Source organism: Acanthochromis polyacanthus, chromosome 7 (genome assembly GCF_021347895.1).
Source record: "Acanthochromis polyacanthus isolate Apoly-LR-REF ecotype Palm Island chromosome 7, KAUST_Apoly_ChrSc, whole genome shotgun sequence".
NCBI classification, from domain to species: Eukaryota; Metazoa; Chordata; class Actinopteri; family Pomacentridae; genus Acanthochromis; species Acanthochromis polyacanthus.
The window spans coordinates 38,354,154-38,378,239 of record NC_067119.1 but is presented as its reverse complement, the minus strand read 5'-3'; the positions used below and the strand labels follow the sequence as shown (position 1 = coordinate 38,378,239).

At 41.0% G+C, this 24,086-nt stretch overlaps 2 protein-coding genes and 2 non-coding genes across 5 annotated transcripts in view; 3 read left to right on the top strand and 1 right to left on the bottom strand.

The window, feature by feature from the left end:
- npdc1b (neural proliferation, differentiation and control, 1b) overlaps positions 1–6,961 on the top strand; it is a 37,250-nt gene extending 30,289 nt beyond the window's left edge. The window contains exons 7-9 of the mRNA XM_022220138.2: positions 1,655–1,734; positions 1,881–1,980; positions 2,927–6,961. Of these exons, the coding sequence (XP_022075830.2) occupies positions 1,655–1,734; positions 1,881–1,980; positions 2,927–2,998 (252 nt within the window). The 3' untranslated portion in view covers positions 2,999–6,961. The remainder of the gene's footprint in view (positions 1–1,654; positions 1,735–1,880; positions 1,981–2,926) is intronic.
- Positions 6,962–13,183: 6,222 nt separating this feature from the next.
- On the bottom strand, positions 13,184–17,725 carry LOC110969952 (fucosyltransferase 7). 2 transcript variants are annotated; one of them, XM_051950715.1, is made up of 3 exons: positions 17,496–17,725; positions 17,168–17,213; positions 13,184–16,254 (listed from the first exon to the last, which is right to left on the bottom strand). In XM_051950715.1, exon 3 carries the CDS (start codon positions 16,125–16,127, stop codon positions 15,291–15,293), a length of 837 nt encoding a protein of 278 aa, XP_051806675.1. In that variant the 5' UTR covers positions 16,128–16,254; positions 17,168–17,213; positions 17,496–17,725; the 3' UTR covers positions 13,184–15,290. The 2 variants fall into 2 exon arrangements, with proteins under 2 accessions (XP_051806675.1, XP_051806674.1); XM_051950714.1 differs by having other exon boundaries at positions 13,184–17,213.
- Positions 17,726–21,566: 3,841 nt separating this feature from the next.
- On the top strand, positions 21,567–21,638 carry trnap-agg (transfer RNA proline (anticodon AGG)). The gene has a single exon. It is a non-coding gene; the product is annotated as a tRNA-Pro (tRNA).
- Positions 21,639–22,315: 677 nt separating this feature from the next.
- trnap-agg (transfer RNA proline (anticodon AGG)) lies at positions 22,316–22,387 on the top strand. Its single transcript has one exon. It is a non-coding gene; the product is annotated as a tRNA-Pro (tRNA).
- The last annotated feature ends 1,699 nt before the right edge of the window (positions 22,388–24,086 follow it).

The window sequence follows — 24,086 nt, the reverse complement described above, 5'->3', positions numbered from 1 at the left end:
GGATAAAAGTGTGAGTTTTCATGAAAACATAAATGGCCCAGGTGACCCCAAACATCTGAACAGTGTTGGAAAACACATCAAGGGTAATGTAACAGTCAACATCATGGTTTAGCTTCAAACTGAGGTGTACTGACAGAATCAGACAGCCATACATATTACCACTGGGTTTTGTACGTGACAAATCTGTGAAACAATTCCTGTCAACTTGCGGCTTCATACAGCATAGCAGTAACGTCAGTCCTCAGTACATCTATAGTATGTGAGAGTCCTTTGTTTAAACTCACCGCCCTGCAGAAAAGTCCACAACCAGGGCAGCACTGGTGCTTGACCATGCCGGCACGGTGGTCCTCACACAGAACCAGCAGATGGACCGTGTTGGAGGGTCTCATCATTTCCTCCTTCATCACTCGCCTCTGACAATGACTCAGCTGGGGAGAAACAAACAAATAACCGACCACACTGCTACAACATTAATACCAACAGGGTGTTAACTACCACCAGTCCTTTCAAATCCCACAGCCAGCTGCAGATTTCATAGAGTTTTGGTTAAATATGAATGGATCTTAAGATGAAAACCAGCTTTAGCTCACTGGACACCAAAAACTGGTTTATGCTGTCAGAACAAATTGGTAACACACACTGTCTGCCCACACCTCACATCAGAATTCAGTTCTGGATCCGACCAGCCTTGCTGGAAAGCCACATGAAAACTCAGCAGTCATGGAGATGGGGAAGATGTGATATTGGTTAAATATGAGGATAACAAGTCACATTTTTAGGCTTTCTCTTGAAAGTAGAGATAAGCATCGAGCCCTTGTACTATACAAGCAATGGGGCGAAATTTTTAAATACCAAAGGATCAATAAGCTCCGTCATTAACAGTTTTATTAATTGTACTTTAGAAAGTAAGAACAACGTTGTGCTGCACATTTTAAGTTAAGACAGGTGTCTAATGTGTATGTGTCTGTGATAAACTTTCCCTTTCTAAATCCAAAACGGTGTTAGAGGGGTGGAGCAGCTGTCACTCACCGACAGCATGCAGCAGCACACAGGTGACAAATGTTCAGTTCTGTTATGAAACTTCAGTACAGTTAATGCAGAAAAATGTTCGTTGGCACAAAAGCAACAAGTCATTTGCATGTCAGAACAGACACACAACTGATTATTAGAAAATCCTTTTGCAGTTATGTTAGCACATAAATAAAAGTGTAAGTTTTCACAGAAAACATGAAATTGTCTGTGTGACTCCAAACTTTTGAGTGGTAGTGTATATACACTATCAGTCAGAAGTTTTAGAACACCCCAATTTTTCCAGATTTTATTGGAAATTATGCATGTCAATGTTTCACTGTACTCTGAAATGAAATGGAAGGCTCTTACCTATTTGCTCAGGTAAATCCAGAAGGCGACTTTTTTTTTTTGGACAGGCAGTGTATCTCAGTTTAATGCTGTGTGGGTTGGACAAATTCTTAAATTCTATCCAGAATTTTCCTGAGACAAGCACACCTGTCCGTTTACGAGTGTCACAGCACATGCAGTAGAGACACATGCTGCAAAGTAAATGTCAGCTTAGCAGTGTAAATGTGGTGTGGAATGAGTGTGGATGAACACCCCTGACTTTCTCCTGTCCTCTCTGCCCCTCCGTGCATTCCAGCCTGGGGACAAGAAGCTGGCCCACAGCGCTCAGATGTACCACTACCAGCACCAGAAGCAGCAGATGCTCTCCTTTGATAAGTGAGTCATTCTCCTGTGCGAGACAAACTCATCTTTCTTGAGCATGTTTGTCTGTATGCCACTGCCTGTCTCTCCCCCCTTTCTGCTTCATTGGATTTTTGATATCCTTGTTGAATATCTCATGACTCTTTGTGTAACCTCTGCAGACACAGGGATGAGCCAAAAGTTCCTGACTCAGGAGCATCGACAGACGAGGAGAATGAGGATGGAGATTTCACAGTGTATGAGTGTCCTGGACTGGCACCAGTGAGTAAACTCAACATTTACACCTCCACTTTTATTTGTTTCATCTGGTTAGTGTACTCCATTGTAGTGCTACAGTGGAAGTTTTCAGTCTGAATTGAAGAATAATGTTATGACAAGTTACTAAATACTGCTAGTTTCAAATAATAATGCCATGTTCAGACTTAAATCTGTCACTGCAAAAATGACCAACACAGATCAGATGTCCAGAAGACAATCACTGACACCCTCGACATGGAGGGTAAGACTCAAAAGTGCATTTTCTAAAGGGCTGTGTCAAATGAAATTAATGGATAATTGACTGGAAAGGTAAAAAGTGGGTTATGAGAAGGTGCACAAGCAAAAGGGAGGACTGTAGACTTGAGGGGATTGTGAAGAAAAGCAGAATCCAGAATGTGGGAAACATTCACAAGCAGTGGACTAAGGCTGAGACCAGTGTGTCTGGAGCCAAAGCTACCATAGCAGACGTGTCCGGGAAATGGACTACAAGTGTCCTATTCCTGCTGTCGGTGCCAGGTTTCTGGCCAGCTCATCAGATCTGAATTCCAGAGATAATCTGTGATGAGTTGTCAAGAGGAGAATGGGACAAACCAGACTCAACATAAAGCAGAGCTGAAGGCAGCGATAAAGGCCACCTCAGCATCTATAGCGCCTCAACAGTGATTGGCTCCACGCCACTGCTGCAGTAATTCAAGCAAAGTGAGCCCTGCCCAGGTTTTCCCATCATATTCTAATGATATGAGATGTACCAGTCGCCTGTCTAAATTTTTACTTTACCTACCATGACTATGGATCCTGACAATGCAGATTTTTATCCAGGATGATGCATTACTAGTTGCTATCAGTTAGTGAAAAGGAAAAACAGTATTATCTTCTTCTGCTATACTATGTATGTGCATTATGATTTTTTTAAAGTCAGAACCCTTTCCCCCTCTGTGTGTGTTTTTAGACAGGGGAAATGGAGGTGAAGAACCCACTGTTTGACGACTCCACCCTTTACATGCAGCGATTCCACAAGTAAACTTTGACCTTAAGATGTTCTCAGACTCTGCCGTGCTCTGTCCAGCCCTTTTACTCGACAGGATGGAGTGACTAAAATACAGGGAGGAGAGAGAGGTTTAGGAGTGCGGCACTCTCTGACATTCAAAGGACGTGACTGTGCTGTTTTGGAGTAGGACTGACCTGGGACCATTGTAACCCATCCTACAACCATGTTATGTCCTGCTGTATGTCGTCTCTCTCTTTTTTTGCTGATTTTGTTCAGAGCAAACAACTTCTTCTGGTCAGGTAGCAGACACATATTAAATATAATGTCCTGTGCAGAGCCCAGTACACAGACCATTTTCTGATGCTATCACACTACATTTAGGTATTTCTGTCTGGTCATTCATAACTCTTCATGGATTTATTTATTGATCAGTATGTGCTCCTTTACTTGTAGAGTCATCACTCCAGGCTTTGTTTTTATTTCCTTCTATGTAAACTCTTGTTCATGACTGTGTATATATTTATATATAAAAAGGATCTTTTGGGTTCTGTAGTTTGTGGGGTGGGGACCTCTGTGGATCAGGTCTATGCCTGATAAGATGGAAAACTGTTGAGTTTGGAGGCCGGTCAACAGACCTTTTTCTCTAAATGTATTCCTCAAGCTGTTCCTGTTTTGCTGTGTGAAATGGCAGACAGCAGAGTGGACACTGCTACTGTCTCCCCCGTACACTGTACATGGGGGATGCACTATCCACAGTAAGTGCCATTGTAGTAGGGGAAGGTGTTTGTCAACAGCAGTGTTTAGGTGGACATCCAGATAAAGGGAAGGACCCAGGGTTTCCCAGCAGAGCATTGCATTGCAACAAGATGATGTCATATTGTCATTTGTCCTATCATCCCACAGTTTGGCATGTCCTGATGAGGATTATTTGCCCCCAGTCCAATCCGAGTCATTTAGTATTGAGTGTCTGCCAGTGCTGAGTCCCAGTCTAATACCATTTTCCTACATGATGCAGTTACACAGTACACACACAAAGTGTTAAAGTTTTTGAAAACAATCCGATGTACATGCTTGACAATTGAATAGCCTTCCAGTGCATTAAGAAAAATAATGCCTTTATCCAAGCTGTTCTTAAATGTTACTTTTATTTTACAAATAACTAAATCTATCAAAATAAAATATGTCTCAGTAGTTCTTATCACAATTACATATAGTGCTGCTTTATCGTAGGAAAATTAGAACACTTAAAATGACGAATACAATCCCATTTTTGCTTCATTGGTGTACTAGATTACAGTTAACATTCAAACTAAAAAAAGAAATTTTGATTTCAGTCAAAATGGTCGAGCCAATAGGAGTCATATCTTAGAAAAGATGTGACATTTAGTCAGGAGCCTTGTTGTGAAATTCAGGTACTGCGGAAAAACCAGTGATTTGATTTGAAGAAGGAGCAAACAGAGGCAAATGATGGCTTCTCATACAGAAAGCTCCATAGACGAGGAAAACGTCTTATTCTCAACCACAGCGATGAATTACATTCTCTTCAATCTTTGTGGCCTTGTAGCTATCATGAGAAAGTTTTAAAAATAATACTCCATGGTTTGTTGCTTTGGTGGAGCCCTTGCTGAGCTGCCTGAATAAACCTGCTGTTTTCTGGTCAGTGTTTACTTTTCAAGTGCCATATTGGTGGTAGTATTGAATGCAGATGTTACAAGCAGCTTATTTACTGTTCTTGTTGTTCAATTTTAAAACATGTCCACACTCAAGCACTAGTATTTGGGGGGTTCTCAGACGTGAAAATGGCAGTGTCAGGCAAGTAGTCAAGTCCAGGTTTTGAAGATATATTTGACCTGTTTTATTTGTAGCCTGATGCAGCTAGCTTTGCATATTAAAAGGGAAGCAGAGAGAATCCATACACTAGTGCATAACATAGCCTTCTACTAGAACAGAAGAGCCAAAAAAATCTTCATTGGGCAAAGAAATGACAAGACAAAGGTCTGTGTAAAGCTGACTGTCATGCTGATGTTGAGGACAGACTTTCTATTTGACACTCCCAACGTATTCTCATAAAGGAAATTGATATTATAGAGATCAGACAATTTCTGCAGAAACTGTGTTTGCATATAATTAGGAAATTTCAAAATCTCATTCACCTCATTTACAGTTCTAATGAAGGCCTGGGACCCTTTCATGATTTGAAGCTAATAATTTATTCATACTAGGCTAGAAACATAGCAGCAGAATGAGCAGCCAGTCAGACGTTCCACACCTCTGTGCCAATGAGACAAACAGGAAACTTTTTTCCAATGAAGAAGGAAACGCAAGTACATTTTGAAAGAACGTTACACCCAGTTTCAGTGACATGGTTGCAGCGTTTGAACTGCTCTGTTATATTTAATCTGCCAAGAAACATGGTGGAGTTATGTGATGACCGGTGTACGTTTGTCTGTCTGTGCACAACGAAATAACGGATTTAAATGAAATTTTCAGGGAAGGTCAGAAATGACACAAGGAGCACCTCAGTAGATGTTGGCAGTGATGCAGCTTATAGTCTGGATCCACAGATTTGTTAAAGGTTTCTGTATCATTGTGGGACACAGCATCACTGTAACTGTTACAACAAGTGAACACTGCATCAGCTGCCTGCTGACGATCACATGATTGTAATCACATGACAAATCCACCACTGCAGACTTACAGTGACTTATCTGTTGACATGATACAAGGAACAGTCGATTAAATTGTGGGGGTGTTTCTGAGTCCCATCAATTCCCGCTGCCATATTTAGGTGATGCGATTCCTTATCCATGCATAACGTACACATGCACAACACACGCCTGTGCTCAGCACGAGGTCATTTTGTTTGTGGGTACATCACCGGTCAAAAGTTTGGACACACTTTCACATGTTGCCATGATTTCTGATCATCAATAGCTAATAAAAATAATGCTGCATTTCTGCAACAATATGCTGCATTTCTGATAATGCCATAAGAGGTAATGAGCACGCTTGGCAGAGTACTGCGATCTATGAGTGCTTTTCTTGGAGTTTAATTTTGCCATAGCTAATGTGGACTATACATTATACCATGTACACTCTAGTGTAAATGTATTGGGTGCATCCAGCTGATGCTAAAGCAGTCTAATCCAACCTACCGTTGTCTCTCTAGATTTCATTTCAGTGGTCTGCAATGAATGAATAAATATAGCAAATAGTTGAAACACTTGATTTTAATATGGATGGAACTGTCACTGTTAGACTTTTACAGAAGCTGTTTTTGTCACCTGGCTGGTATAGGCTGCAGAGGACTAGATGTGCACAAGTACCTGTCTGTATGTGGTCATAGTACCCCACTGCATGGGTCATAGAATTACCTTAATGCCCACCTGACTCTTCAGCTCACATGAAAGTGTGTGGCAGAGAAAACTCGACATAACTGTGGCCTCTCGCTGTCATCTCTCAGGAAAGCTGCTCTCTGTAGCTCCTCTACAGCCTGCTCTCATAGTTTTAGCCCTATCAGCTTTCACACGCACGAGTGTTTTTATGTAAATAAATATCTACAGCTGATACCAGGGAATATTGACTCTTGAATTCTTGAACTCTGTTGTAAAAACAGTTTTATCCAAATACTTTTGAGCTTCTGGAACAACATGATGGATATTTTATTGGTGGAGAGAATGGGACATTATCAGAAAAGATGCAGTTCTAATGTTCTTTTCCCTTTGTTTTTTAAATGTCACATAGCTCTGCTTTCCCTTTAGCACTGATGAGAGCTAAACACAAACTTAGCTGGTGGTTTTCTTCTGCTTATCCTCTCTGATGATGAATTAGTCTCATGAAGGAAATGTAGAACTGCCTTTGATACGGACTGTTTTCAGGCTGTATATGAGTTCTATACACTAAAGAGAACTTCTTTACCAGCATGTTTAGCATGTATGTGGAAATGCCGGAGCTGAAATGAAAGAAAAATAAATATTTCTACATTCTGAAGTGAAACATGGCTTGTTGTTGATTGTTTTTATTTATTTCTTGAAACAACCACTAATAACTTATTAAAGAGATCTGAGAAACATTGCCAGCTTGGATTCATTCAAAAACTTTGGAAAACCTCCAACAACAAACAAACTGTTCACAAGGACTGTTTATATATTAGTTGTAAATAAAACCAGTGACAGTATATTTTATTCAAAACCCATACAGATGCAATGGTTAGCTTTTTCAATTTTTATTTCATCAAACATATTTCATTTGCCACCTGTGTGTTGGGTGCGGGGCAGAAATGTCAGAGAAAGACCTCTCCTGAACTAAACGAACACTACCAAACTATGTGCATGGATACGTTTGAAACCTATGAAAGAGCAACAGAGTTGATGTTGACTGTCCAGAAAAGGAACATATATTTACAGTGTGTAGGGTTAGTATGTACAGTTGAAAAGCCGATATGATGGAATGCAGTGCTTTGTAAAGTGAAAGCCAACCATTACAAAGGGAGGGGGGGGGGATGTGATAGCATTGAGAGTAACAGGATATATTTTACACCATCATAGGCTCCACATTCAAAGTACCATGAAGTAAATGCTTGCCTGATGGACTGAAATTGTGAGTGTTGATGGAACTGTCTTCTACAAGACAGTTCCATCATACCTTTATTTAACCAGGTAAAAAAAAAAAACATTGAGATCAGGATCTCTTTCACAAGGGTGACCTGGCCAAGAGGTCAGCAAACCCTGCTGCTTTTTTGTACAATGATAGAAGACAGATGGAACTGTCTTGTAGAAAAATTTGGGGTCCCTGGTACCTGTCCCACACTGAGATTTTTGCCACCAAAAATAGCCAATTAAAAATCTCGTCCAACTTTGGGAGCTCATATTTTCCAAACTGAGGTACCTAGAAAGCTCCAGTTTGCTAAGTTATCACACAAGTTTGTGTAGAATGGAACCCAGGGGTGTTGGAACACTTCTGTGCAGTATTTCTAGTACTTTTAAGGTCCCAAACCCCACTCGTGAGTAGGTATCTCTTAATTTTTAGCATTTTTACCAAGCCCCCATGGCTTGCAGAGTGTAGGGAAACACCTGGGGATGTTTGTGGGGCACTAGCTACATGCAGAGGCCTTGTTTACCAACTCACAGCTCTCTGGTATGTCTAGAGGCTGAGAAATAACCACTTAAAGATGAAAAAAATGCTGGCGAGGCTTTTTATAGCCCAAATTCTGAAAATTTCAGACCCCCGCAACTCAGAAACTATTTGAGCTACAGGCCTACAATTTTGCATAGAAAGTACTTTTGTGACTATCTAATGGCATGCAAATTTAGGACTAATTTGAAGATGGTGCAGCAACCACCATCTGGTGAAACCACACGGAATGACCCTGTAGTCTATCCCAGCCGACTGAGAGTGAAGGCAGGGGACCCCTGGACAAGTAACAGTCCATCACAGGGCTACATATACAGACTCACATTCACACCAACGGACAATTTAGAGTTACCAACTAACCCAAACATGTTTTTGGACTGTGGGAGGAAGATGGAGAACCTGGAGAAAACCTACGCATGAACAGAGATCACATGCAAACTCCAGAAAACCCCCAGGCCCAGGCCAGCACACAAACCTCTGATTTTCTAGTTTCAAATTCTCAACAGTGCTAACCACCGAGCTACTGTGCAGCCCTCTACATGTCATATAAAGACAAAATACATATAAAACAATGACAAGCTGTGGACTTGTGAGATTGTAAATACTGTTTTCTGCTAACAGTGGTTGGACAGAAACCAATTCTCATTGCACCCAGGCTTTATGAGAAGTATGCCATAGTCCAATATCACCTGCTAACTATAGCTGCATACTTTATTTCTTTAACCTGTTGTCCTTGTTTAATGCACATGTGTTTGAGAGCAAAAAAAAAAAAAAGATTCATATTCCTTGTATGTGTCCACATACTTGTACAAAAAAGAATTGGTGCTTTTGGGTTGAACATTCCGACTAATAAAACAGATCTTTAATCCCAAGCACATATATGTGTCGGGGTAGAGACTGCGATTTGGTAGAATTGGAGTTTCTACCAGTAGAGTTTGCGACTGTAATCTTTACCAGTAGAAACTCCAATCCTACCAGTAGAGATGGAACTTTAAATCTAACCCCTGCCCTGACCCCTGACCCTAACCTTTTAAGTCTAACCTTAGCCCTGACAAATCTCTACTGGTAGGATTGGAGTTTCTACTGGTAGAGATTACAATCGCAATCTCTACTGGTAGAAACTCAAATTCTACCAAATCGCAGTCTCTACCATGACATATATATATATATATATACATACATATATGTATGTATGTGTGTGTGTGTGTGTTCCTAATCACATTTGCATGAATTAATGAGAAATCGTATGTCACATTTTTGTTCTTTGGATTTAAAAAAAATATACAAATGCATTAGCAGGAAAATATATTTACAACATAAATTAAATTCAGGAGACTAAGTGCTACTCTTGTGGAAATATTGGAACAACAGTTCATCTGTTAGATCTGTCTTGTGGGTTGTGATTTCATCTATGTGGACATTACATTCTGCATTTCACATTTGGCAGATTAAATATTGAGTCTGATCGCCTTGTGATTTGCTTATTTATTTTTTAAAGAGTAAGTTGTTGGTTGAATCTGCAAATTCCAACCATGTGATGCTACAAACACATAAATAACAGCATGAGAGACAGATGCATGTGCCATTGTTGCCCCCAACCTTTCCTATCATTTAAATGTCACAGCAAAGACTAAACAAATATAAGATCGTGTAGTCATAATTACATTTTAAATTCAGTTTGAATGATTTTGATGTGGTCGTAATTTCTTACATAACATTTTTCAGTGTTTTCCAAATTGCAGTGCTATTATGTTTTTTTTTGTTTTGTTTTTTTTTGGTCATCATGTAAGTCAACAAACTATGTGTGTAGAAGACACTGATTTAGTCCTGTTCGCCAGTCTAGCCTTTTTTAACCCTTGCCTCAGGTTAAAGTTGGTCCAGCTCTCCGTTTAAAGGGTTAGGTTCTATCTGCCTATTAGTGTTTCACCTAACAGGTTTCAGCAGAATAAATTAAGCTGGAATCGAGAGACACTCGCCCAGGTTCTAACTGCCTTGCATCCGAACGTCTCACCCCTCTTATCTGATAAATGCTATCCCAGTGAGCAGCCTTTCTAAGTAGTAGAATTGATTTATCATTCACGTCCGTTTTCGGTCAGCTTCTCTCTGAGGACTTGCCTGCACTTGGTGCTATTCCTGGGTTCGTTTTAGAGGTTTGGAAAGAACTAACCTCAGGGGTAATGTTTAAACATTCTCAATTTGGACTGAGTAACCTATAAGAACCATTGGATTAAATGCACACAATCAACTTAACTTTTTACCACTATGCAGATTTTCAGTGGTTTATAATAATTTCATTAGGCTTCTCTTTAAATGCAATAGCGCGTTTTATTAAGCAAATTTTAGCAAGAGCACAGCATCAATTCATGATTAAAACAATTAATTATTTCTGATTAAAAATGAGACTAAAGTAAATAAATTGAGCGTACCTGACAATCTTCTCTAATTATTAAATTTAGGAGAGAGAGTGAACAGCGTGGCCACTACCGTATCACTCGGTCTTGTCTTGCGTCTGGGATAAGCACTCAGTTGTCCAGAGGACTCGGTACGATGTCTTCTTTGTGAACAAAAGAATCTTATCCCTCGGCAGGGGGGAGCGGAGGAGTCCTGTGAGCCAATCGTGGTCTGGCAGTTATCTCTGGAATCGGCTGGAGCGTTAGTGCTTACGCCCTAGCTGTCTTCTCTGTGGTATGGTGATGATGGAAAAACCCTCGTCTGTTCAGGCCGTAGTGGGTCACTGGGCCTCCCAGCCCCGGGGAGGGGAACAGCCCAGTGCTGTTGCCTCCTTTGCCTCTTCGGGTGTAGTCGGTTCTTCCCTCTATTGGTTTCTTCTGAATAACTGCAGAACCTCTTAGGACTCTCCGTTTGGCAGAGTGTGGTCTTCGCTTGTTGAACAAAGTCAGAAAAAGACTTTGCTTCCAACGATGTCCTCAGCGATCTCTGGAGCCTAAGTCCCGCGTTGTCTTCCCGTCTCTCGGGCAAAAGAGGAAGGTGAAGATTCTTCAGAACTCCGGCCAAGTTCCCTTTGCAGCTCCTCTTAGCAGCTCCGGCGAACGACTCCCTCGTAACGTCTCTGCTCTCCCATTCTTATACTCTCTCCGGACACACAAAACTGGCTAGGTACGCCCTCTGACACCGTCTAACTTATGCAATCAACTTTGTCATCACATACAGCAGTAATACAGAAGTCATGTTGTTACAGCAAATACACAGTGTCCACATTCTGTTTAACACACACACATTTCAGCCCACCCTTTTGGGTTTTTCCCAAACTTCCCTTTTTTCTGAGGAGGCTGCAATGTCATTGTGGCTGCCGAGTCATGGTGACTGTTGTTTACTGCACTTCTGCTTTCTTAAGGCCTGGACACACAAGCCTATGAGGCCTGTACGCACACACAGAGCCTAAACAAGGATTACTTCACACAGAATCACTTCTTAAATCATTCCTCTCAATCTGAACACAATAAATCATCTGAATCATTACTCTAATCAAATCAACACTTCAAAAATGTATATATATTTCAGCAAGCATAATCATATGGTTAACTTATAATGTTTCTTCTTAAGATCTTTATTTGTCTGCTTCAAAACCTTTGTTACCTTAGGGCCGTAATGAGCCTGAGTCCTCTCTGAGACCTCAACATCTGCATCTTACTTGACAGTCCTCACTATAATTTTTGTACATGACAAGTTTTCAACAAAAAAGTGACTCAGGCTATTTTGTGTCATACTGCCACCTACATCCAATCATAAATGTTACAGTTCCCTTCATAAAGTACCTCCAAACAGCCATCCATCATCTATACACCGCTTTACAGGCACGTGCAAGGGGGCTGAAGCACCTGCCCCTTTGCCCCTTTGCCCCTTGATGCCCAAAGTGATCTTTTGTTAAAGTTGGCTTTTTAATCTTATTTATCTTTATTTAATTTTGTTTTTTTATTTGTAAGTGTGTGTGTATAAAAGTATTTGAGGCCTAAAATAAAAAATAAAATACCGGAGACCCGAGGGAGAACTTCAACAACTGATGGTCCAGTGAGGAGGTTCTGCAGCGGGATTCCTTTGTGCTCGGTGCATTTTTGCAAGATGACTGATAAAGTGAAGTGAGCATCCTGTGTGTGTGTCTGACTCTAACACACCTCTCATCAGTTATAGCCGCTAGTTAACCACACAGCAGAGGATAAAGTACACCAGGCTTCTTTTTGTTTATCTGTTTTTTTTGTCATGGGCGACGTGCATCAGAGAGATGTGTTATTTTACTGTCAGTGAGTTCCAGTGTGTTTCCTGTTTCTGGAGGCAATGAGGCAGAGGTTATGTTATTTTACTAAAGCTATATACATGTATTTTCACATAATTTTGGACTATTGCAGTATAAATATAATAACAATAATAAGAATTTGAATTGTGATTTTCTAAATCTCTCATTTAAAGATATCAGTACTTGATTATAACATTTGTATATATAGACAAACTAAATATAATATGCATAAATATAAAATATAGAACTTTCATAACTTTGCTGTCTTGAGCAAAGTGGATAGTCAAACTGAATAAAAGCACAAATACATTTAAATGCATGATTTCTGTATCATTTATTTCTAAATAATAATTATTTTTTGTACTTTATTATTAGCACTGTGAATGGTAGAAGGATGCTGAGTTTCCCACTGCCAGGCAGGAGGCCTAGAGGAAGACCAAAGAGGAGGTTTATGGATGTGGTTAAAGAGGACATGAAGGTAGTTGGTGTGAGAGAAGAGGATGCAGCAGACAGGGTTAGATGGAGGCAATTGATTTGCTGTGGCGACTCCTGAAGGGAAAAGCCGAAAGGAAAAGAAGAAGAAGCACTGCGAATAATAAAGGACAGATTATGAATCAGCCCCATGGAGCAAATTCATGGCTATAAAGATATGTAGTCCAAAAACTTAACCATTGCACCACTGCTTCCACATTATGTTTTTCATGAATATGGGTTGCTATAATTCATCCATCCATCCATTCTCTATTCACCGCTTTATCCTCACTAGGGTTGTGGGGGTGGGGTGGGGGTGGGGGTGGGGGGTGGGGTGGGGGGGCTGGAGTTTATCCCCGCAGACTCGGGCGAAAGCAGGGGACACCCTGTACAGGTCGCCAGTCTGTCACAGGGCTACATATACAGACACACAATCACACTCACATTCACACCTATAGACAATTTAGAACCACATATTAACCTCAGCATGTTTTGGACTGTGGGAGGAAGCTGGAGAACTTGGAGAAAACCCACACATGCACAGGGAGAACATGCAAACTCCATGCAGAAAGATCCCAGGACCTGGCCGGGACACAAACCGGGGATCTTCTAGATGTGAGGTGACTGTGCTGACCACCACTGTGCTGCCCAAATGCAAAATGTTTCTGCCAAAATATATTTATCCATCTATCTATCTATGTATCTATCTATGCATCTATGTATCTGTGTATCTATCTATCTATCTATCTATCTATCTATCTATCTATCTATCTATCTATCTATCTATCTATCTATCTATCTATCTATCTATCTATCTATCTATCTATCTATCTATCTATCTGTCTGTCTGTCTGTCTATATATATATGTATATATAAACTATTTTTTTCTTAAATGTACAAAACAAACAACAAAGTCAGGCAGTCCCAACTTACATAGGAAATAATAATAATAATAAAATGAAAACATAAACTTATCCTCATCTGTCTACCTATTTGCATTCTCACACAGTACAGGTGTGCCTGTATATACACCTGCTTAGGTAGATTTTTAAGCAAATAGCAATTTGAAGTTACTGGGCTAAGAAAAGGGTCTATTTTCCCCCAATATTTTTCCCTATGTCCTTTTGTAGCCTCAGATTATAAGTGATCTGCTCCATATTATGTAACTGAGTCACACTACTTCTCATGTGTCCACAGAATGGTCGTGTTTTGACACCAACATCTTGTGATAACCTTCTTGCTGGCTGCCATAAAGCTCTTTAGTAAATATGTGTCATTCTTGTTTAGATCCCCCTGGAGGAAGTCCAAGTTTTGTGTAGGGAAGGACATATTGATCTCAAAGCCTAAAGCTTTGGAGAGTGTTTTGGACACTGCCTCTCAAAACAGCGTGTTAATGGGACAAGACCAGAATATATAGATGTGGTCCACCATTATTCTGCTGCATCTGCAGTGTGACATGGTATCTGTATATTTCTACCTTCATTCATGGATAGGTTGAATCATTAAAATATACGAAATGGCTTGAAATGTTTCTCTCTGTGACTTGTCTCACCAAAGTGATGCTATGCCATTAGGCGTTCACTGGAATGAAACCTGTGAACGTTAAGTTAGACAATTGACTTCATACACTAAGGTCTTGAATCTGTCTTCCAATGGCAGTGTTGCTAATGGTTTTAATAATGATTTTGAACAATCACTTCTCTTTTCTTTGTCTGTCCTGTTACCTCCATGTGGTGGATCATGGAACAGCCAAGACAGTCTCACATGAGAAGCAATAATAGCTTGCACTCATATCAGTTGTTATCACAACCAACAAGAAAATGTTAGAAATGAGCTGAAACCACAAAAGCACCAAGTCCAAAAGTAGGCTACAAGGACACACACATGTAAAGGCATTTTAACTGTGAAATGAAATACTGTTCATAGTGCAGTCAATATTCTGTTATGACATGCATAGATTTAATTTTTACCTTGTGATTAATTTATAATCTATTGTTCCCCTTTTTTTTTAAAGTGCTGTAGAACTATGTTGAGAAAATGGTCTATAAATTAAGTTATTTTCTCCCACCAGGTAAAATTGGTTTTGCTGAATCAGTTACTTTTAGACGTCTAAGCTTCACTGACTCTTGTTGTTTGAAGTACACTGAGGTACTAAGCAGACATGCACAATACTTCAAATGAAGAAACGTGTCTTTCTTGTACAGTAGCATTGTAAAGAGAAACTTGGCTCCACTGTTAAAACAAATGGAACACATTTATTTATGATAACACACAAGTTTCCTCTTCAGCGTGTTGTACAGTGCACTGCCAACACCGCCAAAACACTTTGTGGTTTGCAGTTCCTCTCTGTTTTCCAAAGCTGCACTGCTGAACAAGACATGCGCACATCAAACTGTTTTTTAACCCAGTCGTATTAGCAGCCCAAATCAAAACACATCATTGACCTGAATGCACAGAGAGATAAAGTCTTAGTTGTTAACCCACCTCTCCAGGTCCTGGTAGACTTTATTGACTGGTAAATTGTGATATTTGACACAGATCTGACACAGTCTTTCTCTCCAGTCAGTGTAGGTTTTGATGCTGTGAGTGCGGTGCCACTTGAAGTACATTTCATATGTCTGCCTGTCTGCACTAACATGTTTCAGATAAGCAGCTAGATCTGCTGTGTGCTTGAAATCAGTCACATGAATAAAGGAATGAGGCGGAGCAACGGCCTCATAGGTGGCCCTGCTTGGGCCCAGAACCACCGGTATGGCCCCTGCTTGAAAGGCATTCCTCCAGAGCTTCTCTGTGATGTAGTCTTTTGCCTCAGAGTTTTCGAAAGACAGGTAAAATAGACACTTTGCAATAGTTGGCAACAGTTTCTTGTCAGATAGAGGTTTCCTGTTCCATTTGCCGTACACCTCTATGGGTATATACTTCTTTAGACTTTCGTAAATAGCAGCCCTAGCCTGCTGAGGCCGATATTTACTGACCACCCAGCTGACAAGGCAGGAGCGGTTTGACACAGCCTGGAAGCCTGGGTCATCGCGTGTCATGATGGTTTTTCCATATGGAATGGATATATCTGCATCACGTCTGTAACTCATCGTCCAGTTGAAGAGGCCGTTGAACCGTGAGAGGTTTGCATTGTTGACAGGAGGCTCCATGGAGAGCCACACCCAGTGCTGAGAAGCAGGTCGAGCCAGGTGCAGGGGCAGAGATGACAGACCTCTGCTCAGCTCCTGATGGTGGAACACAACAACATCAGCAGTGGAGAAGGTGGAGGTGTTATCAGTGAGGGAACAGTGGCTGATGTTGAACATTGTGAGGCATTTGTCTCCGATGAGTCTATAGGCGCGCCTGAATGGCCAGTGCCACAGCAGGATGCTGATGTTTTTCAGGGGAACATCTCGATGATATTGCTGCACATGCAACTTTTGACCCAAAAAGCTGTAATAAAACAGAGGTAAAAGGGAGCTGAGGGTTAGGAGGAGGAAGAGGACCTGGAATCCAGACATTCTCATGGCAGGTATGAAACGCTGGAAAGGAAGAGGGATTAGATTAGAGGTGCATAACTACGCTTTCACTTGCTCTCATCAGTGCAGGAATTGTGAACAGAGTGTGATTATGAAAACTACATCAGAAGACATTTAGATGTGTTTTAACTCTCAAAAAACATGCATTTTCTTCCCCTCAAAGTTAAAAAATAGGTGCGCTCTTATCAGATAATAAACAGCAAACAATAAAACTGAGACAAATCAGTGGTTCACTAATCAACGTGTTTTTTAATTAAATACTTTTTGTTAAAAAAATGGAATCACATTTTAGAAAATTCATTGCATTAGCATTTGCCGAAACAGACTCTGCTGTCTTTGTCTTTTCAGTTCTGCTTCTGCGGGATGTTCTTTTCAGATTTCACCATCAGCATTGCACACCCATATTGCAACTTCTCTGTTTACAATTTAAACTTGAAATAAATGCTTTGCAAACCTTCAAATAATTATGTCATGTGTGCTCAGGGTATTTTCTGACTATAGCAAAGTGAGTTTCATTCTCTAATAACTTTATTGTGTGGTTGGATGAAAAACCATCTTGTGAAATGAAAGTGCCATATTGAAGATCTGTAAAGATGGCACACCCTGATAGCTGAGAACCACATTTCTGTTTAAGAACAGAACATTTTTCAGATTAACAAAAAGAAATAAGGTATTTAAAATGACAATTCTCAATAAAATGCGAATAAGACCTGATGTTTTACACAGATGCAGTAACTGTGAGGACACAGCAACATTCTATAAACTCTGAATCTTCAGTAAAGACTGTCAGCAAAGTAGGTTAGATTGACAGAGATCTTGAAACTTACTTGAGTGATGTGGCATCGGGGTGTCTGCTGCCAGCACAGCTTTGTCCTGCTCAATGCATAAAACACAAAGGAAATCCAGCCCACATGAAATTTTTGAGTCATATCTAGCCTGACACGTGTATGCACACACACACATACAGGGCACACTTCAATCACTGGGCAGCAAAAACACCCATTTTCTAAGAGTGATTTCAAATGAACTGTCTTTTCAGACAAGCTGGAATTCAAACTAAAATCAATATCTAGCCCACATTCAGTTTCAGTGAGTTTGGTATTGTTTACTCATATTTTTGATGAATTAGAACTAGAGGGAGTAACCATCACTTACCACCACAGACACCTTCCACCCTGCCGTATTCATTTAATCAGCCGTTAAACCCTTCATGCACCCACTGTTTGCACAATTAGCACTGCTACCAGTGGCAGTCACGAACCTTAACGTTGCTGATTTTAGATTTGTAACCACAAGCTGGTCTTCCTCTTCCTGTTTTTTCAGCTCTGCAGAGAAAAATGGCATAGCTTACACGGCTGTTGTGGGCACCAACCACATCATTACCATTTCAACATGTCGTGACATCAGCTCAGCCATGTTTAAGGTTGATTTGTCATTGCAGAATATTAGCCTTCTGTGTGCTATCATATGACTTTTGTCTGTTTCTGAGCATACAGTCAAGAACAAAACTTTACATGTACCTGTAAAGACCATATGTATCATGCCACTCTTAAGTTTCCTATGGTTTTTCTATGATGAATCACTGAAACTTACACGTCTTTGTCATACACACAAAAAACAAACACACATGCATTTTGTTTCTTTCACTGATTTTGTAAGTCTTCTGGAAATATGACCACAGGGCTGTAAAAGGCATTTGCGGATATCTTCACACTTAAATGTGTCATATCATCAGACTAATTTGAATGTAAGGCAAAGATGACCCAGGAAACCACAAAACGCAGTTTTTAAATGATGATTTTATGTATTGAAGGAAAAATGCTGTCCACCTTGCTCAGTGTGACAATTAAATACCCCCTTTGTCAGGCCGGCAGCTGCTGGGCCCAGATAGTGCTCTCATCCTCTCCCTCTGTCCCTTTCTCCCTCTCTAGGGCTGAATCCCAAACCGCCCCCTACACACTACCCCTCCGTTTGCCCGTTCCTGCGGAGGGTCCTCCATATTACAGTTTTTTCCAATTGTTAAAACACTAAAATGACATGCATAGCACAATTATTTAAACTGACACACAGAGAGCAAAACCTCTTCTCAAGTCTCCAAAACTCTAAACACATGTTCTGCTTTACACACATTTTGCAATTCAAAATGGCACTTTTTAAATGCACTGAACACGGTTCTCTGCATAAGACACTACAATCTGACATAAGGTCACATGTTTGCCATTTCAAAACACTGCCATTCAAAATGACAGTACATGAGCTAATTCGCCAATATATGTGCCACCTGGCCAAACACCTCAATGGTTAATTGTTACCACCTCAATCAGGAAGTAAGCACTATAAATAGACCACAGGTGAGCACCTTTTTTTTACAACAACAATGGAAGACGTGGAAATCAGAGCAACCTTAGTTGATCATGTCATCAACCATGGGCTGACAATGCGAGAGGCTGGACAGAGAGTGCAGCCCAACTTGAGTCGTTTTACTGTCACCTCTGTCATCTGGACATTTAGACTGGAGCACAGGTATGTAACCAAAATTTCTTTCACACTATGTAGTACACGCAATGTCATAGTGTATCAGTTGGGTGACACCTGTTTATTTCTTGAATGGTTGTGATGTCATACACTAACTGTACAAGCTTCCTGTACAATTTACTCTACTGTGGGGGAAATATCTGTAGGCTGCATTGTCCAAGTCCTATATATATATTTTTTTGTTTGTTTTTCCAAAGGACTGAGAGACGTAACCATGGTGGAGGAAGGGGCCAAATGTTCCCCGGGGTACAGGAAGCTGCCATTGTAAACATGGTTTTGGAAAATAATGAAATCAGATTACGAGAAATTCAAAGCCACATCATCCAAGACAACACCATATTCAACAACATTCAGCGAGTTGGTCTGTCCACATTGGCTCGCATTCTCAAGCGAAACCAAATCAGAATGAAACAACTTTATAAGGTGCCTTTTGAGAGAAACTCTCAAAGAAACAAAGAGCTCAGAAGAGCATATGTGGATGTAAGTACAGTATTGACTGCAGTACACTACACGCAACACTGTTTCCCAGTGTACGGGATAACACCATATTGACTGATTTTTGTTCTTTGTTTTCAGGCAGTACTGGAAATGGATTCTCATGCAATCCCACATGAGTTCATCTTCATAGCTGAGGCTGGGTTCAACCTAGCAAGGACCAGAAGAAGGGGAAGAAACGTCATTGGCCACAGAGCCATTATAGATGTTTCAGGCCAACGTGGTGGGAACATCACAATGTGCGCTGCCATCTCCAATAGGCATGGTGTCCTCCACCGTCATGCCATCCTTGGACCATACAACACAGCCCACATTCTCACATTTCTGGACAGACTCCACAACATTCTCATACCACCAGAGCATATGAATGATGCAGACCATCAAAGAAACCGGTACGTTGTAGTATGGGACAACGTGAGCTTTCATCATGCAGCCCCAGTCCAAAATTGGTTTGCTGACCACCCAGCATTTCTTGTGCAATATCTCCTACCATATTCACCATTTCTGAACCCCACAGAAGACTTTTTTTTGGCATGGCGGTGGAAGGTATACGACCAGCAGCCCTTTGTGCGCATGCCTCTTGTGCAGGCTATGGAAGAGGCATAGGCATCAGTTTAGGGGGAGACGGTGGGGATGTGTCCCCCCCACTTTTTGTCAGGGGTCATTTTGTCTCCAACACATTCAAATTCTTCATATGTAAGCCGTTGTAAACCCAGTTATTTTCAGCAGTATAGAAAATTCCGACGCTCCTGAACGCACCATCCGCACTCGGCCAAGAGTTGCACAGACATGCAGCACACCTTCGTGAGGTTAAAAAAAACCGTGCAGATGCTAAATTTGCGCCCGTGCCAAGTGGAAGCTCCGACCAGAGGCGTGCAGGGGCAAAATTTCGGCCCAGGAGAATTAGTACTATAGCGGCCCACAGACCCCTCTACCTGCATGGGCCGATAGCTCAACAGGTTCAGCCTCTGCCTTTGGTGTGGTGGTTGTGAGTTCAAGCCCAGTTTATGGCATTTTGCCGCCGTTCTTCGACATTTTCTCAAAGTGCTGTCTTACCAACGACACGGAAGCATCTGAGAAAAGCAGGCGTGCCGCACCAATGCTAAACTTTGATCTCAAGTAGAGGGCCACAAAATATCGTCCTACGGGCCGCAGTTGGTCCGCGAGTTTGAGACCCATGATTTAAAGCATTATTATTATTATTATTATTTTATGACTGGAGCGGCCCAACAATAAAGCGGCCCACCGGGGATATCCCCGGTGTTCCCGATTACCCAGCACGCCACCCAGGGTGTGCATTTCCATCTGACAATGGCTGTGGTCTCCACCCCACCCACTTTTAAAAACAAACTGACGCCCTTGGGAAGAGGCATGTGATGAAATTGATGTGGGTGCGATTCAGGGATGGAAAAGGCACTCAAGGCGCTTCTTCCCTCGATGTCTGGCAAGGGAAGATATTGCCTGTGATGTGGACGAGGCGTTGTGGCCAGACCCAGCTGTGCAGCAAGATGCTGCCGAATTTTTCTTGCCTCTTTTTTTTAATATATATTTTTTCTGCAATTTTCTTTTTCAGTTTACTGTTTCGTGAGCATATATTTGTTCACTCCAATGTAAACATATCTGTGGTGCATATGTTGCACTGACTTGTTGGTGAAAAATAATAAAAGTAAATGTTTCAACAGCGTGTGTGTATCTGCAAATATTTCTGTGCATGTGAACAATCTGAAGACTGTTCTGCAATTTGAACTATTTTAGTATTATGGCAAAGCATACTAAAGATGAGAGTGCTTTTCATTATGCCCAACAGTGTGTAGTTGATTAGACATAAATTTTGTAATATGAATGACGTGTGTGCCATTTGGTACAAAAGTTTGATTTTGATAAAGCTATATGTAGTTTTGGTTGCAGTGCTTCATTTTGCAGGATATATGAGGGATTTTGCAGTTCGGGTGTGTGGTTTTGTGAATTGTGTTAAGTATTTTGATAAAACCAGCCGAGCTTGCAAAATTGTGTTTTAGCAATTGGAAAAAACTGTAAACTGCAACTTCTGAGGTACGCAAGATGAACATTTTAACCACCAGAGGGTGCTGTTGGACTAGATGAAATGTGGAACTGCAACTTGCCACATGGCAGTTTGAACAGTCCAGTTTTAGATCTTAGCTGGACAGAATTACAGCTGTGAAGAGGCCCACATGTGGTTCGTTGGTCTAGGGGTATGATTCTCGCTTAGGGTGCGAGAGGTCCCGGGTTCAAATCCCGGACGAGCCCTTGCTTTAACCTCTGATAACTGCAGAAACCAAACTGCAATCAATTCCACATTAATACCAAAATGTTCAGGCCTTCAAATGCAAATGTGTTAAAGATACCACAGGTTCAGCTCAGTTGGGGGACAAAACAAAATGATATTATCTCAAAGAAATGCCAGGGGTCACAAAAGAGTCAAACAGGGCATGATACTTCATACTCAAAAGGTCAAATCTGGATGGACATGGATCGTTGGAGGCATAAAACAGAAAAGCAGTTTATTTGTACAGTACATCTGTAAAATAAAGTACATATAGTATGTTATAGCACTGATGCCACAGTCACAGTGCAATTTGAATACAATAAATGAGCAAATTGATTGGCCCTGACTTCTTCTTGACACTTAAAGAGAAATGTCAGCCAAGACATCCCAACTGTGTCCTGAGCCTTCAGCATCTCATCCAGATCTCATCCATCACCTTGTCGTGGTGAAGCTTTTTCACCATCTCAGCAGCCAAGATCAGAAAATTATACATCGATATTTAAACTGCAGCATGAAGAAAGCAAGAAGAACATTTTAACCACCAGGGGTGCTGTTGGACAAGGTGAAATGTGGAGCCCCAAGTCACAATGTAGCCACTTTGAGATCCAATTTTAGGTCTTAGCAGCACAGAATTACAGATGTGAACAGCTGTATGTGTGGCTCGTTGGTCTAGGGGTATGATTCTCGCTTAGGGTGCGAGAGGTCCCGGGTTCAAATCCCGGATGAGCCCTTCCTGTATAAAACGTATCTCAAACACAGCTGTTATCTGAACAAGTCTTGATTACTGTGTCAAAACAAAAATAACATCTCAGATAAAACTGAGTCTGTCTACAAGAGTCAAAATGTATAACAGTGACAGTCAGGGCTGGATTGAGAGTCAAATTTGACCTGAGACTTTCTGGACCAGCCCACCTGTGCAACCCTTTCAACAGAGTCTTGGTTGGCACTAAAAATTATGACATAATACAACTGCATGTACATTGTATTTAATAATTACTCACATACAGTATACTGCTGAAGTGGAATCACTGCATTGCAAATACACACATACACTACAACTTCAAAACAATTTTGAAAATTACAATATATTACAGTTTTATCGCTAATTACTAATTACACAAAGAAGTAACCAAAGTAACAATGTTGAAGTAGTAAATGTCAGCGCTCGATTTAGATGGTCGCCAGGTCGCCATTTGCGACTTAAAACCAATTTTGGCGGCCAAAAAATGACAAAAAACACGCTGCAAACTTGGCCAAATCCAAGTTTTAGCCGAAAATCACCGAGCTGAACCGCCTATCATGTTTTCTTCATGGGGGCAGCCATTTTGTATGATGTCATCAACCTCCCATGATTGCCGGCGCTCGGTCAACTTACTAGCCTAGTTGACTGAGCGAAGTCTGAATCCCAAACCGCCCCCTACACACTCCCCCTACACTACCGAGTGTCACTCCAAAAGAAGTCACACTCGCAGCAGTGGAGGGCACCTATTATTGAAGGGGGAGGGTATAAATATGATCGTCAGGAATGAGACGCCCTGTCGCCTCACCGGAAAACGGAAGACGTCATTGCCATGGTAACACAAAGATGCCTACTGTGCATGGCTGTAGCGCTGTGGCACAGGTTGCAACTAACAAGGATCACTGCTCCTTCCAGAAGACGAAAGTGTCCCACTTTTTTTTCACTCACGTTTTCCAATCCTGTTATCTGGCATTTCAAATCCAACAAATGAATGAATGAATAAATGAATTCTGTCAGTTGTGTTCAAATTTTAAGGTGTCAGAGGGTGCACAATTAAATCAAACGTCAGCAGAGAAGATTTGTTTCTTTTGATTTATCTTTTTACACCACTTTTTACACTACTCTTTTTGTCAGTGTGAAAAAGGCGTGGGAGAAATAATGGACACATGTGGAACTTGCATCGATATGTTGTTTCCTCCTCCATTTCGACGTTGCACTTCCTGAAAAAGTTGTCCAGAGTGAGCATCGATGCAGACTCGCTATTTAAGGGCTGAACAGTCCACTCCCCCTCCGTACTACGCGGTTTGGGACGGCCCTTAATATGGAGGACCCTCCACGGGAACGCGCAAACGGAGGGGTCATGTGTAGGGATAGTGTGTAGGGGGCGGTTTGGGATTCAGCTGAAGTCTCAATCTTGACAAGCTGCCTTCAGACAAACTCCAGCTCAGGTCTGATTGGGAACAGGGAGTTGCAATTATGTGAAAATAGAAGCACTTAAAATTGATGGCTGCTGTAGTTGAAAGGTATGTAAATCACACTTGTGCCATATTATAAAAGTGTGAATTTCACATCAAAATATTTATTTCTATTTCTGTCACACATTAATCTGATTTTGCCTAGTGAGTTGGGAAATAAAAGTATTTTTTAAAAAACACATGAAATAACAAATTTTTGGCCAATGTAAATAATT

Excerpts from the sequence above, each read along its gene's own strand:
- LOC110969952 (XM_051950714.1), bottom strand. The coding sequence starts at position 16,328 with ATGAGAATGTCTGGATTCCAGGTCCTCTTCCTCCTCCTAACCCTCAGC.